The following is a 15088-nucleotide window of genomic DNA, read 5'->3' as shown; positions in this document are numbered from 1 at the left end:
CGCTGCATGCGGCGGATCGCCGCACTGCAGCGGCGATCAGGCAGCACACGCGGCTGGCAAAGTGCCGGCTGCGTGTGCTGCTTTTTATTTGAGCCAAATCGGCCCAGCAGGGCCTGAGCGGCAGGCTCCGGCGGTACTGGACGAGCTGAGCTCGTCCAGACCGCTCAGCTGGTTAAGCACACTGTAGATAGAATTAACTCTTTTGTTCAACAATCCGCTAAATAGGTTTTGTTGGATACAAATATAAAATAACCACACGAGACATAGAAACAACAACAAAAAAATGTATTAACAGAAAAATCAGCAGAAAATGCGGTGGTAACTTGATAATTATGAAAAAGTATATCTGCTTTAGTTCATAAGAACTTCCATCTGAACAAGTCGAGCGTTTGTATCTCCCGACATTCTGTATGGAATCATTCCAGCAAAGGTGATGAGGGCACGCGCTTGGCTACGCAGGGTCTGAAGAAAGACAACAGTTAGTAATCAGAGGAAACAGACTGCAAAAAACCTCAGGAACAAAGTTTCCCACTTACCAAGTCCTTATCTTCCAAAGATTTCTGTTGTTTGCCAAGAGTGGAGGGCCCACTGCCCTTCAGTCTTTTGTACTGGGTAAATAATATGTTCATGGTGGCAAGAAGAACTTCTGAAAGGTTTTGTCTGATCTGTAGGGAGAAAGAAATGGAGGAAGTTTTATACACCATTTGTGTGCAGCGTGTTAAAGCCCAAATAAACATGGGTGCTCAGACCATGGTTCTTGGACAATCCCACAGTAGAAGCAAGCATTAAAGGGGTACTTAACGGAAAAAAAATTGTCCAGTTACTTACCTGGGGCTTCCTCCAGCCCCCTGAAGTCCTTCTGGTCTTTTGCCATCATTCCACGCTGCTTGGTTCTCCCGGCTGTCTTACTCCGCAAGCCGGAGAACTTGGCAAGTCAAAGAACACTGCACAATTTTTGCTCACTGTGCAAGCGCAGAACACTCCTGGCCATGGGAGTGCATTAGAGTGGGCGCCACAGCAAAGGGTGCATTCAGTGTGACACTGAGGGGATGAAGCAGCGCAGGATGACGTCGAGGGACCAGGAGCACTTCAGGGGGCTGGAAAAAGCCCCAGGTAAGTAACTGGTCAATATTTTTCAGTACCCCTTTAATACTTGTTTCTACTGTGGGATTGTCCAAGAACGACGGTCTGAGTAAATAAAAAGCAAGGAATTTTGCCAAAAATTAGTAACTCCTAATTGTGACATAATTAAAATATCCATTGAATTTTGACTGGATATGACTGATATTCTTGCAATTGATACTGAAGGAGAAAGTGGTATTTGAGTGAAGGTTCAGAACGTTCAAAGTTAGCAGCTGCGGTGGTGCCATTGGTGTAAGACAAGATTCCTCCGGAAAAGGAAAACTGTAGCAAATCATTCAATACTCAAGCCAGAGGGATACCGATTGTATTTTGCAGATGGGGGCGGGGGTATTGTGTTTCAGTGCGTCTTATAGTCCACAAGCACAGTGCATAGTGCACAGCTGAATTACCAATGCAGCTGATCCACTCAATCAAGCCCCACACTCATCATCCATCTCCAGCCATGGGGACACTGTCTCTGCTCGCTCATTCCTCCTGGCTGTTCGGGCACTCGCTCTGGTACGTCTTGTTAGTGAGTCTCGGTGATGTGTCCCCCTCCCCCGTCTGTACTTCCTGGTTTACCAGCGTCCTCACTGCGTGACCAGGGGGTGCATGTGCCTCCGGGGTCATACATGACATAACAGCGCACATTGGCTGCGAAAGTAGTAGCCGGAACCACTGCCATGGAAGTGTTGTGGAAGTACAGACAGGGGGCAGGGAGCGGGACACACTAACAAGGAGTAATGGAGTGAGTGCCCAAATTACTAGGAGTACTGAGCGGGCTGAGGCTGTGTCATTGTGGCTGGATATGGATGAGGAGGAACCTGGGTTGGGTGGTGAGAGGCAAATTAATAGTTTGGAATGGCCCCCTCAGCTGTGTTTTCTGAGGATACTGTCGCATGAAGTATAAAACAGCCCCAAAAGGCACACGCCCAACAAAGAGCACACCCCACGTCAACTGTCTACACGACTTGTATTTTCCACGCACTGACCAACCAACCATCCATCACATCCATCCCATACCCTGGGATGAGTATCGATGTCCCTGAAATTCTCACTTGAGCTCCCAGGGGGCGTAGATCCTTGTCCCTGTCTGTTTGCCCCCACGGTGATGCACAGCTTGGGGAGTAGGAACATATGTTCCTAAACTCAAGCTAAGTGTTTAAAGCTTAAAATGATTGCTGTTGCAACGAGCAACAGTAATCACTCCATTGTAAATGGCTGGAACGCTGCTTAAACTGCATTCAAATGTGAGAGGAAAATGCGTGGGGAAATCTAATGTCCAAAAAAGAATATTACAATAAAAAAATGTAAATATACATTTACTATGCCTATAAAAAGCCCATTAATTCATTATGCTCCCTCCCTGCCCCCATATAACACAACTGTGGGAAAAAAATTAAAGTGATCAAATTTAACCTCTTGAGGACCACAGGTTTATACCCCCCCAGTGACCCGGTAATTTTTTACAATTCAGCACTTCACAACTTTTTACTGCTTGGTCATACAACTTAGCACCCAAATGAATTTTACCTCCTTTTCTACCCCCTAACAAAGCATTCTTTTGGTGGTCTCTGATTGCTCCTGCAATCACATTTTTTTTATTAATTGAAAAAGAGCAAGTGTGTGTGTGTGCGCGTGTGTGTGTGTGTGTGTACACACATACAATTTCTTCCCCCCCCCCCCCTTTAAATTGGCCCTAGACTGAGATCCATACACTAAACCACACACTCATAGGCATCGGCCTATGAGAAGGATTAGATTGTGAGCAGTTTGGAGAGACAGTTAAGTGACAATGCAGTCCCCTGTACAGCGCTACGATAGAGCGTAGTGATGAACACATATTTATTAGCTTTATTTTTTTTTTTTTTACACTAGTCTGCCAGCAATGAGTGCGGCTGGCAGGCTGATCACAGATCCCCACTCTGTTTTCCCACAGGGCGTGCGTGTTCCCTGCTAACCCCACCTCAAGGACTTTGACCCCAATCGGCGTTAGACAGTTAACAGAGCGCCACTCTCCCACCGCCCATCAGCGTAAGGAGGTCCACAGAAGGTTAAAGACAATATATAAATTGTTACGTTAGGGACTTAGCTTTTAAAACATGTATGCTACGAGGGTGTATTCTTTTTTTTTGCAAATAAGGGCTTCCATTTTGTTTAGTGTACCCAAAAATCACATAATAGAAAAAAAATACACCTTTATTTCCAAATAGAATATTATCACCATACACTGTACTAGGTACATAATTTAAATGGTGTAATAACTGGGACAAATGGGCACACAAAATGTGTGGGTTTTAATTATAGTACCACGTTTTATTTTAAAACTTAATTAGCTGAAAACTGAGAAATAATGATTTTCTTTTCTTCTTATTCACCTTAAAGAGAATCTGTATTGTTAAAATCGCACAAAAGTAAACATACCAGTGCATTAGGGGACATCTCCTATTACCCTCTGTCACAATTTCGCCGCTCCTCGCCGCATTAAAAGTGGTTAAAAACAGTTTTAAAAAGTTTGTTTATAAACAAACAAAATGGCCACCAAAACAGGAAGTAGGTTGATGTACTGTATGTCCACACATAGAAAATACAACCATACACAAGCAGGCTGTATACAGCCTTCCTTTTGAATCTCAAGAGAACATTTGTGTGTTTCTTTCTCCCTGCAGTTCTCATGCACTGAAGTTTCAGGCTGCTCTTTTTTCTCCTGCAAACAGCTTTGCCCTTGTCTGTAATTCTTCAGTATGTGAAAGCCCAGCCAGCTCAGAGGACGATTTATCCAGCTTGTAAAAGAGAAGAGAGAAGCTGCTCTAATCTAAATAATACACAGGCAGTGTGCATAGAGGGGCCTGGAAGGGGGAATTCATAGCAGAACCACAACACTGAAGAACTTGGCAGCCTTCCAGACACAGGCTGACAAGTCTGACAAGGGAAAGATACATTGATTTATTACAGAGACTGTGATAGCAGAAAGTGCTGCAGTAAATCAGAACACATTAGAATAGCTTTTGGAACTTGTAGGATGATAAAAAACAGGATGCAATTTTTGTTACGGAGTCTCTTTAAAGTGCATATAAAAAATAAATATAAAATAAATAAAAAGTAATTAATTCTTAGCAAAAAAGTACTACCCAAAGAAAGCCTAAATTGTAGCAAAAAAACAATGCATAGATCATTTCAGTGTGATAAGTAGTGATAAAGTTATTGCCAAATGAATAGACAGAGCTTAAATGTGAAAATTGCTCTGGTATTTAAGGGGGAAACCCCTTAGAGGTGAAGTGGTTAAAGGTATAAATAGAATGTAAGCACAAATGTGCAAAGCAGCAGCACCAGTCTTGCAGTCTTGGTCTGGGGGCAAACCTTACAGCCATGGCTGAAGCTGACAAATTAATTTCAAATTCAAAATAAACTCCCTCTCTTCAGCCCATGCACTCACCTCATCACTGAAGTTTCTGAATGCAGCAACTCTCTCCTCTACACTGTCCTGGCTGAGAGGAACGATCTTCAGCTTCTCAATGATCTAGTAATTTTTTAGGGCAAATAGAAAAACATTTAATAAAAAATAAAATTTGAATTTACACATTACAAATGTTTTTATCTATTTAATTTGCAGTTCAATGTCACTTTTTAGAATTTTCTCGTAAGGCTAACCCAAAGTCTATTTCAAAAATATATATCTAAATGATATGTCAACTTACATCAAATGCAACATCAATGTGACCAGCGTGGTAGCTATCAAAAAACGTCATCAAGTCTAGCAGAAGGTAAAATGTGCCGCTTATGGATTTTTCTGCACTTACTCCCTGTGTTCTGTATCTACAAGAAAAGTAAACATCAAAATTGAAATGGAGTTGTTAACATTGCTGAAACCACAATTATTTCAGTATAATGTTGTTATAATAAACTTAGGTATAGTAAACATTCGGGTATAGTAAACTACCTCTGCGGGTCCTGGCCAGTCTCCATTATAAGTCTATGGGAGCAATGTCTGTTAAAGAAAACCCTGATATAATAAAACTTCTATTATAGTAAACATGTTTTTAGGCCCCTATGTGCCGCTGACACTGGATACAGTAAAAAGTGGGCAGTGCATGCGTCATATGTCAGTGTGAAACCCATGGTCTGCTGCTGTCTTTAGGCTGGTTGCAGGTGAGTTGATGCCTGATTATATTTGCAAGACAGGAAGAATGACACAGACGCTGGATGTACAATACTGTACAAATAAGCAGCCTGGGGAAAATGAGGAATAATGTGAACGTAAACAAAAAGAGCAGATGAAAATAGATGATTGGTTGCATTTTGACGAGGGGCTTTGTGATTGGCTCAAGTGAGAAATAAAAGTTTACCATAATGTGATTATACTGTATTTAGTACTTGTATAGCACCGACATCTTTCGCAGCACTTCACAGAGCGTGTATAGTCCTGTCACTGACGGTCCCTCAGAAAATCTCACAATCCAATCCCTACCATTGTAGTCTAGGGCCAATTTAGGGGGAAGCCAATTAACTTACTTGTATGTTTTTGGGAAGTGGGAGGAAAATGGAGCACTTGGAGGAAACCCAGACAAACACGGGAAGAATATACAAACTCTGTGCAGAGGTTACCCTGGCTGGGAATCGAAACAGAGTCCCATTGCTGCAAGGCAAGAGCAATATCCACTACGCCACAAGAGTGCATGAGGTACAAAGGGGGCATAATCCACAAACGATTCCCCTTTATTATATTTTTCCCCTGATTTTTGTCCTCTAAACCTAGGTGGGTCTTATGGTCAGGAGTGTCTTCTAGTCCAAAAAATATGGTAGGTTCACTTCAATAGCCTTCTAAATGGCAAAAAGAAAATAAGCCTCTGCATACCTTTCAGCAATTGATAAAGCCATGTTTTTCAGGCGTTCCCTGTTAGACTGTGGAGTGCTGATTTGAGAAATGACAGGACTCAACAACTTGTTGATCAGCTCAAGAACCTTGTCTGGGTTCTAAAAAGGAAGCAAAAACCAAAACGATTAATGGAAAGAAGTATTTGTAATCAACCCAGTGTAACTTGGGTTATTGTTAAAAAAAAATGTAAATATAGAATTGTTAAGATGTGACGCAATACATATTACCATTCCCATGAAAATCCAAACCTCTCTTTCCTGCATAAAGATATCTCAGATTTCTCCATTCTTCAGGAAAGAGAACACAGGGACACCGAGAGCCCAATACAGTGTAGTATGTATGAACACAATGGATAGGTGATGAAAAGTAAGTACAGGATACTCACAAACCAGGGTTACCTCTAATGCTGGGGATACACGGTACGTTTCTGTACCGTGTATCGAGCTGCTCGACCCTCGCCCGCTCGATCCTCGTCGGTGGACAATGGCAGGGAATGGAGCGGCTGATAAGGAGCGCCGGCGGGGACGAGCGGTAATCGATCAGCGCGCATGCGCGGACACGCGGCTGGGGTCGATCCGGCGGCTAATCGGCCGCCGGATCAACCCGTGTATTCCCAGCATCAGGCAACCACTGTAACAGCAGGTGGGGAGATTAAGCCTGTCCCCACTCAGGGATTAGAAGTCGCTCTCTGTAGATAGGAAGAAACGTATAACGTTTGCCGCCCTTCCACCAGGGTGGATAGAAGATTGATGCAAGTGAACATAGGCGCCAAAAGAATAAAACAAAATGATTAAATTTTTAAAACATGGAAGTGGCTGTGGTGAAAATGTAACCATCCAAAGTACACTCGGAAACCAGTATGTTTCAAGGTATAACACAATAAGAATTTTATTATATAGGTACTTTATATACTCACACAGTGAAATCTTGGAGTTTATAAATACATTTTTATTGTGTTATACCTTGAAACATACTGGTTTCCGAGTGTCCTTTGGAGTGGTTAGATTTCCACCACAGCCACTTCCATGTTTTAAAAATGTTATATTTTATTCTTTTGGCGCCTCTGTTCACTTGCATAATTCTTAACCACTTAAAGGGATACTGTAGGGGGTCGGGGGAAAATGAGCTGAACTTACCCAGGGCTTCTAATGGTCCCCCGCAGACATCCTGTGCCGGCGCAGCCGCTCACCGATGCTCCGGCCCCGCCTCTGGCTCACTTCTGGAATTTCTGACTTTAAAGTCAGAAAACCACTGCGCCTGCGTTGCCGTGTCCTCGATCCCGCTGATGTCATCAAGAGCGCACAGCGCAGGCCCAGTATGGTCTGTGTCTGCGCAGTACACTCCTGGTGACATCAGCGGGAGCGAGGACACGGCAACGCAGGCGCAGTGGTTTTCTGACTTTAAAGTCAGAAATTCCAGAAGTGAACCGGAGGCGGGGCCGGAGCATTGGGGAGTGGCTGCGCCAACACAGGATGTCTGCGGGGGACCATTAGAAGCCCCGGGTAAGTTCAGCTCATTTTCCCCCGACCCCCCCTACAGTATCCCTTTAAGCCCTCAGTCGTTTTCACTTTATGCATCCGAGCAATGTTCACCTCCCATTCATTAGCCTATAACTTTATCACTACTTATCACAATGAACTGATCTATATCTTGTTTTTCCCCCCCAATTAGGCTTTCTTTGGGGGGTACATTTTGCTAAGAGCTACCTTACTGTAAATGCATTTTAACAGTAAGAATAAGAAAAAAACTGAAAAAAATCATTATTTCTCAGTTTTCGGTCATTATAGTTTTAAATTAATGCATGCCTCCATAATTAAAACCCACGTATTGTATTTGCTCATTTGTCCCGGTTATTTCACAGTTTAAATTATGTCCCTATCACAATGTATGGCGACAATATTTTATTTGGAAATAAGAGCATTTTTTTCCGTTTTGCATCCATCAATCTTTAAAGTTTATTAAAAAAAAAATATAGAAATATTTACCGTATTTTTCGGACTGTAAGACGCACTTTTTCTCCCCCAAAAGTGGGGAGGAAAAGTGAGTGCGTCTTATAGTCCGAATGTGGCAGTTTTACAAATCTGAGCGTATTGTATCCTCTGTGCCTTAATTGAAACTAATGACGTCCGCGGTGGGGAAGCAGCAGCAGTGTGATCCCAGGTGCTTTTACTGAATGGCATAACGGCAGCCGCTTCTTGGATATGATCCTGCCCCGCCAGCCCTGTATCAGTGCGATGCTCAGTGCTCCCAAGCGGCATAGCAGCAGCCGCTGTGAAGAATGGAAATACCGGTACTCTTGGCAGGCAATCCTGTCCCTTCCTCAGCCCCTTATCCAGCGCGATCCTCATTGTCCTCAGACAGCATAGCGGCCGCCACTGTAATGTCCGGGGATGCTGCGCTTGGCTGTGGGTCACGTATCTGCATAATCCCGGCAGAGATGTATGCCTGCAGCCGCTATATCGGCAGAAACCTCAGAGGCTTCCGTACTGTGCCCTGTTTACTTGCACCCTCTCATGACCCCGACGCACGTGGTCATGAGAGGGCGCAAGTAAACAGGGCACAGTACGGAAGCCTCTGAGGTTTCTGCCGATATAGCGGCTGCAGGCGTACGGATTATGCAGATACGTGACCCACAGCCAAGCGCAGCATCCCCGGACATTACAGTGGCGGCCGCTATGCTGTCTGAGGACAATGAGGATCGCGCTGGATAAGGGGCTGAGGAAGGGACAGGATTGCCTGCCAAGAGTACCGGTATTTCCATTCTTCACAGCGGCTGCTGCTATGCCGCTTGGGAGCACTGAGCATCGCACTGATACAGGGCTGGCGGGGCAGGATCACATCCAAGAAGCGGCTGCCGGTATGCCACTCAGTAAAAGCACCTGGGATCACACTGCTGCTGCCTCCCTGTCAAAAACCTGAGCGGTTTTTGCCTTTTTCATGATTGCTAACTCAGTAAAGGACCAATGTGAAGAATGAAGCCTGAATTGATGAAGACTTTTAAATATATAAAGGAGAAAAGAAGTTATGTACACCAAGAGACTGGAAAAAAAATCCATGCCTTAGGTAATCGATTGACGAAGTTCAAGAAGAACAGTTTCAAGATGAATACGCTATTCAAGAAGTGTAACACTGAGGACAACAGTTAACTAAAGTGATGAACAGATAACAAGAAAAAATGTTTTTGTACATGGACAAGGACTTACTGATGTCAAGCTATGATAAAAGCCACGACACACATGAAGCAACCAATGAAGACATGTATGATATGCTATCAATGGATTTTTATGCACAGCTTAAACGTGAAAGTTTTTTATTTTCAGAAGAAGAAAATGAACACTTTTCAAAGAGAAGACATATCTCAACATTTACAGAAAATGGATAATACTACTTTGATTTTTACAAGACAAACTAAGATGAACTTAAGAAAAGACATAAGCAAGAAGAGAAGGAACCTGCTGTTATAAGTTTGAACACTAGAGCAAACTAGTAAGAATGCACCCAGCACCATATAGCATCAATAATATTTTTCTTTTTGAACCACAAGTGGGAAGGTAGTAGTTAGTTTAGTTTTTTTTTTATGCTGAAAATTCACCAGAATGTTGCATATTACTTTTTGTGTTTTCCCCTTCTCTCCTCTTCCTTTTTATTTTTCTCATAGGTGCTGAGAACAATATCAATTATCCGCAAAAATACCCATACAATGGGGTTTGCTGTATCTGATACATTTGATGACTACAAAAGCTGAACTTTGCAACTAACAAGGAAAACTTCAAAATAAATTGAACTTGATGCATCAACAGTATGCCCAGCGCCTGAACAAGAGTGACTGCTGGATTTGCTCATACAGCCTTTATCCTTGAAGAGGATGCCCAACCTAGCCATTCCAGTACTATCTGAAGAGTTGGTAACCAGAGTGTCCGGAGGAAACCCACACAGACACAGAGAGCACATACAAACTCCTCTCAGACCCAGCACTGCAAGGCGAGAGCACTAACCCCTACGCCACTGCGCTGTTCACATGAAGTTAAAGAAGGATATTTTTCAGAAATATTCAAATATGCAATACATGGACAATTAAAAGAGAAAATCCAATTCACCTGAATAAAGGACAGTTTAACATTTGTTTGAATTCCAAGAGAGATGAAAATATCCTAAATGATGAAAAGATATGTTCAGCAAGGGACTATCGTAAATCTGCACATAGCTCTGCACAGTGAATGGCAACTGTACTAAATTGCAACCCGACTGATAGGGAAAACAATACGACGTTCCGTTTAAAATACAACTTGTAGATGACTGTTACTCATCCTTTTAAAGTTTTCAAGAAAGCATCCTGGGACAAATAAAATTGCCCTATGACTGGTTCTAGCATTGCGTGATGGTGGAAAAAGAAGATGCACCATAACAAGAGGAACACCCACTACATGACCTAAAGAGCAAGAACAGTTCAAATATCAATTAAATACCTAATCCCTATATATAAGAGAAGTACTGAAGAAACTGAGAGTGAAACGCCTTCAAATGCCATGGTATGCAAAGACTGTCCTACACACTAGACGTATAGATGCAAGATGACTAGCCATAGTCAACTCAGAAAATATAGAGTTAAATGTGAGACTATTTGATAATATTACAGATGAAATGTTCTAAACAACCTGAACTGTCAATAATGCGTTAAAGTGGCAAATTAAATTGCTAGTAAAACACTGGACTGATACTAGATTGTTGTAAAGCGGCACAAGGGGGGATCCTATCATGAGAACTGCATGTCGTATGCAAGAATTACAGATACTTGACTGAAAGCTATATGAATGACTACTGATTCCAATACTAATGACTACTGATTCCAATACTAATGAATGATTAGTGCGGAGAATTACTTCCATCAGAGAGAAGATCTACACATGACATATCAGGATCAAGCGTGTAACTGCATTAAATATTGCCATGAGAAGAGACTGTGCTTAACAAGAAAATAATCGTATATCACACTTAATCTACAAGATAATCTATCACATTTGACTTTTTGCGAAAGTAAACATACAAAGATTTATACACAACAATACTTACAGTCTACTACATAAGTTTCAAGAGACTTTTAAATCAGTGATAAAGATCCTGATAAATTTAAGAGAGAGAATTACTCCTTAACCTGCTGAGCGGTCTGGACGAGCTCAGCTCGTCCAACACCGCCAGAGGCTGCCGCTCAGGCCCTGCTGGGCCGATTTCCACCAAATAAAAAGCAGCACACGCAGCCGGCACTTTGCCAGCCGCGTGTGCTGCCTGATCGCCGCTGCAGCGCGGCGATCCGCCGCGTGCAGCGGCGAAAGAGGGTCCCCCCAGCCGCCCGAGCCCAGCGTAGCCGGAACAAACAGTTCCGGCCAGCGCTAAGGGCTGGATCGGAGGCGGCTGACGTCAGGACGTCGGCTGACGTCCATGACGTCACTCCGCTCGTCGCCATGGCGACGAGGGAAGCGAAACACGGAGGGCCGCTCATTGCGGCCTTCCGTGTTATTCCTTGCCGCCGGAGGCGATCGGAAGATCGCCTCCGGAGCGCCCTCTAGTGGGCTTTCATGCAGCCAACTTTCAGTTGGCTGCATGAAATAGTTTTTTTTTAATTTTAAAAAAACCCTCCCGCAGCCACCCTGGCGATTTAATCAGAACGCCAGGGTGGTTAATACTGGAAACATGAAGTGGAGAAGCAACTTCAACAATAAGATGTTAATACATATGCTTTATTGAGAACATATTTGAAACAGCTACTGCAACTAGCTATCTAGCGACTTGAATTGCTAAAAAACCTTTTAATGCTTACATTTTCAATATGATATCTATATTTAAATAGAAAGATGATATTTTATGGGATTCTGCTGGTAAACTACACATACTTTATTTTACTACATACCATTTGTGAAAGAAACCTTGTGGTATAAGAAAGGTGTAATTAACTGTATTAATACATAATACTAACCAACTAACTAATTAACCTGTTGTAAGCTAACAATAAAATGTTGAATGTATTGTGTTCAAAAGAACCTAGGGGCCACATGAACGGTATAATTCCTGTTTATACATTTTGAATTTTAAATTTTACCATACGTCTTAAAATGGGTGACAAATATTGCCTAGAATTTTCCTACATATCTACACAAGCTACCACAGCTAACAACGCTACTTAATGAGCAAGGTTTTGCAAGAATGAAAGATTGCATTACTTTTAATTTTAAATATAGAAATTTTTTTTTCCCGGAGAAATATAACAACTACGGAGATCGCTAATCATCTGCCATCATTTTCCTGCAAGGGGGGATGTCAGAATTCTAGCGGTTTTATTTATGCAGGAAAAGATGTCATATGTATATGTGTTAAGTTTTAATGTTCTATGCAAAATTTCATTGTAAACTGTAAAGTTGGGTTACTTCTTTAAAATATTGCTATGTGACATCTGAGCATATTTTAGGCTGTAAAGCTTATGAGATTATTTTAAACTTGCAAGCTGGCAGATAATAGACGTACTGGTTACAAAAAGCCAGAGCATTATTGTTTATGCTAGTGCGTAGCCTTGACATTTAAAGAGGCTTCTGTGTGAAGACAGAGAAGCAAGTTAAACTCACATTACTGCAGTAATTATAAATGCACATAATTATTACACACAGATTAGGGCTGCACGATTTTAGGGAAAATTGAAATTGCGATTTTTCTCTTAGAAATTGCGATTTCGATTTTTCCACGATTTTTCACAACAGAAGAAGGAAGTGCACTGTAGAAGCAGCTAACACTACACAATTAAAGGGAAGGTCCAAGCAGATATATTTTTGTCATGTCATACCTTTCTTAAATCCTTATCTTCAGCCTGTCATGCCTGTGTAATTCATGTCCCCCCTCCACAGCAGCGTTGAGCGGCGATTCATCACCCGACCTCCGAGGTCGGGTGCACTGACCCAGAAAGCCATATAGGGAACGCAGGCACCGTTTATAATTTATGACTGTGTGGGACGCAGCGCGGAACACCGGAATTTTGTGGAACACAGGCATCGGCAGCTCTCTTTGCTTTTTTTGTCTCGGAGCACTGGGCTATTTTTAGCCCTGCTCGGACAAGCCTGCCGTTCACACTTTGCTCGCTTTCTCAGACACAGATAAGCTGTGCTGCTGGAAGCTCGCACACTGCAGGGAGGAGGCAATAGGCAGACAGATAGCGGGTGGAAATGATGCAATGTGAGGGCAAACACCACGTGTTCCTTGCCCTCAGCTGTGCCCCATACAAGTGCATTGATAGAGGAAATGCACAGACTAATCTACTTCCGGGTCACCTAGGAATACCGGAGCATTTTACTCCCGAACGGAGAGAGTAAGAGGGAATCAATTACAGCGATTAGAGTCAGCTGTCCAGCCTGCACAATGGACGCATTGAACACGGAAAAACGGCCGCAATAAAAAAAACAAAACACGCCACTCTGACGATACTGAAATCGTCTTAGCGCACATCGCGATTTCGATAAAAAAAAAAAATCGATATATCGTGCAGCCCTAACACAGATATTATTAATCTAAATATTAATGATCAATACAGTCCTTCTAAAGAAAGAAATAGTTATTGTTAAACCCTATATATCTATTACTCTGAAAGACATTTAAAATCTGTAGTCTACCCGTGGAAGATGAGAAAGTAAAACATTCTCGTAGGATTCTTTTGGTTCTGGAAGAATTGTTGACGTGCTCTAGTCTCAGAAAGCTGATAACACATGATATTTTGGGAACAAGTTATATAAATATTAAACAAAGAAGTTGTTTTCCCAATTAGTTAAACATGACTCCATGATGCCACCTGGCGTCAACATTATTAATACGGTTTGTTATTTGTTATGAAAGGCTGACCTCTGCCGGTTGAAATTAGATATTTATTTCTTCATCAGAAAGACAAATGTATGGAAAAGGATTTTATATTATCAAGATTTAATGTGCAATTATTTCTTTTATGATTAATTGTTTTAAGAAGAATTATTTAATAAGCTTTATATTTAAATAAGTATATTAGAAGCCCTGTATGTTTTAATAAGCCTTAAATTGCTGAAGGCTCTCACAGGTATGGTTACAGTGTCAACCTGACCAATCTCATGTCTGGGGAAGTACCAAGACATTCCAACATAATTAGCAGCGAACACTTTATCAGAAATGCGTCATGAATGACATTGTTTAGTCTCCATGTCTGGGTCAGCCAACAGATAAGATGGCTGTTGACGCCCATTTTTAATTAACCGCGTCAGAAATGACCTGATTAGAATGTGTCAAGCACTCCAAATGACGTAAATTCCCACAAGATAAGGTAATTAAGAATTTATAAACAATAATATTGTGACTTAGGTAATCAAAACATGATAAAGCATTGACGCACGGAAGCTTTAGCCAATCAGAGTCTGGGATTCAGGGAAAGTCCAGATTAGGCAGCCATATTGCCTCCAACCCCTATAAAAAGTAGGGCCTGAAAGCTCATAGTTTGCAGAAGCCCAACAATCTCCTGAGAAGACACATGAGGCAGAAGCTACCTTCCCACAAGTGGTTCTAGATGCTGAAGAGATGACAGAGAAGGGGTAATATGCTTAATATTCTGGTGATTTACTTTATTAATTTTTCAGCATTAAGTTTTATTAAGATGTTAGCAAGAAGTTTTTTAGAAGCTATTTTTTATGCTATTTCTTTAAGAAGATTACTACAAGTTTTACACAGCTACTAGATACACAGCTATTGATACAGATGAGACTACTTTTGATCTTATTCTACATAACACAACCGTTATATTACTTTTTGAATGTACTTAGAAGATTGATAATTGCTTGGCTCTAAAGCCTTGATAAGATGGAATACTGGTATAAGGAAACACTACTTGGAACTGTTCATATTTTGTATATATGCTGTATGATAAGCAAATACAATTTTTTATATAAAATAATATACTGAGTGCTCTGATTCATTTCAAGGTATACCGTCAATCTATAATTACTGTTATAGAGGGTTTAGACCCCGCTATGCCGGATTAATATGATAGCAACGCTTTAAGGGCTGGTCCTTTACTGAGTTAGCAATCATGAAAAA

General features: G+C 41.7%; 1 protein-coding gene across 2 annotated transcripts in view; it reads right to left on the bottom strand.

Moving 5' to 3' along the window:
- Positions 1-264: 264 nt before the first annotated feature.
- The window catches only part of NUP93 (nucleoporin 93), a 66607-nt gene continuing 51783 nt past the window's right edge, over positions 265-15088 (bottom strand). For both annotated transcript variants that reach the window (XM_068259669.1, XM_068259668.1), the window contains exons 18-22: positions 5978-6096; positions 4821-4938; positions 4559-4642; positions 537-665; positions 265-462 (exon numbers count right to left, since the gene is read on the bottom strand). In XM_068259669.1, the coding sequence (XP_068115770.1) occupies positions 352-462; positions 537-665; positions 4559-4642; positions 4821-4938; positions 5978-6096 (561 nt within the window). In that variant the 3' untranslated portion in view covers positions 265-351. The remainder of the gene's footprint in view (positions 463-536; positions 666-4558; positions 4643-4820; positions 4939-5977; positions 6097-15088) is intronic.

The sequence above is a fragment of the Hyperolius riggenbachi genome, chromosome 11 (assembly GCF_040937935.1).
Source record: "Hyperolius riggenbachi isolate aHypRig1 chromosome 11, aHypRig1.pri, whole genome shotgun sequence".
NCBI lineage: Eukaryota > Metazoa > Chordata > Amphibia > Anura > Hyperoliidae > Hyperolius > Hyperolius riggenbachi.
This window is presented reverse-complemented; position numbering and strand designations above follow the sequence as displayed.